General features: G+C 50.7%; 1 protein-coding gene across 1 annotated transcript in view; it reads right to left on the minus strand.

The window, feature by feature from the left end:
- LOC116703795 (uncharacterized) overlaps positions 1–458 on the minus strand; it is a 16,527-nt gene that overhangs the window by 1,586 nt on the left and 14,483 nt on the right. Inside the window, 1 exon segment of the mRNA XM_032538767.1 lies at positions 1–458. This exon segment is cut by the window's left edge and continues 1,586 nt beyond it; it is cut by the window's right edge and continues 964 nt beyond it. Coding sequence (XP_032394658.1) covers positions 1–458 — 458 coding nt within the window.

A 458-nucleotide genomic window follows, 5' to 3' on the forward strand; every position in this document is an offset into this window, starting at 1 on the left:
CATTGGAAGCGTCTCCAAAGAACTCAAAGCAAGAAGGTGCATTTGGTGTTGGCAGTCCGTTTCTTATCTTGGCTTGAACCTGGGCCAGTGCCTCATGATCCCAGTGGGGGCCATTTTTTGAGGTGCAGTAGCCAGGGTTGTGAGTATGGAATTCCTCTTCAGTGGCAAGATGAGGCTGCCACTTTGGCTCTACGCCATGAAGCGGGAGCAGTCTGATTTGTGCTGGCTGATCAGGGGTTGGATTGAAAACCAAGGCACAGCACTGCACTCCCAATCGCTCACATAGCAAGCTTGACACTGCTCTTGCTCCCTGTAGCAATGTTACAAAATCAGGTGGAGCCAACTGGAAGATGCTGCTTGCCCCACTAAGAGTCTTTCTAGTCAGAATGGTTGACCCAGGGATCCAGGGGTTAGGATTGAGGTAGGCAACAAGCTCATCTGTTTCCCAGATCACATCA

Source organism: Etheostoma spectabile, chromosome 15 (genome assembly GCF_008692095.1).
Source record: "Etheostoma spectabile isolate EspeVRDwgs_2016 chromosome 15, UIUC_Espe_1.0, whole genome shotgun sequence".
Classification (NCBI taxonomy): Eukaryota; Metazoa; Chordata; class Actinopteri; order Perciformes; family Percidae; genus Etheostoma; species Etheostoma spectabile.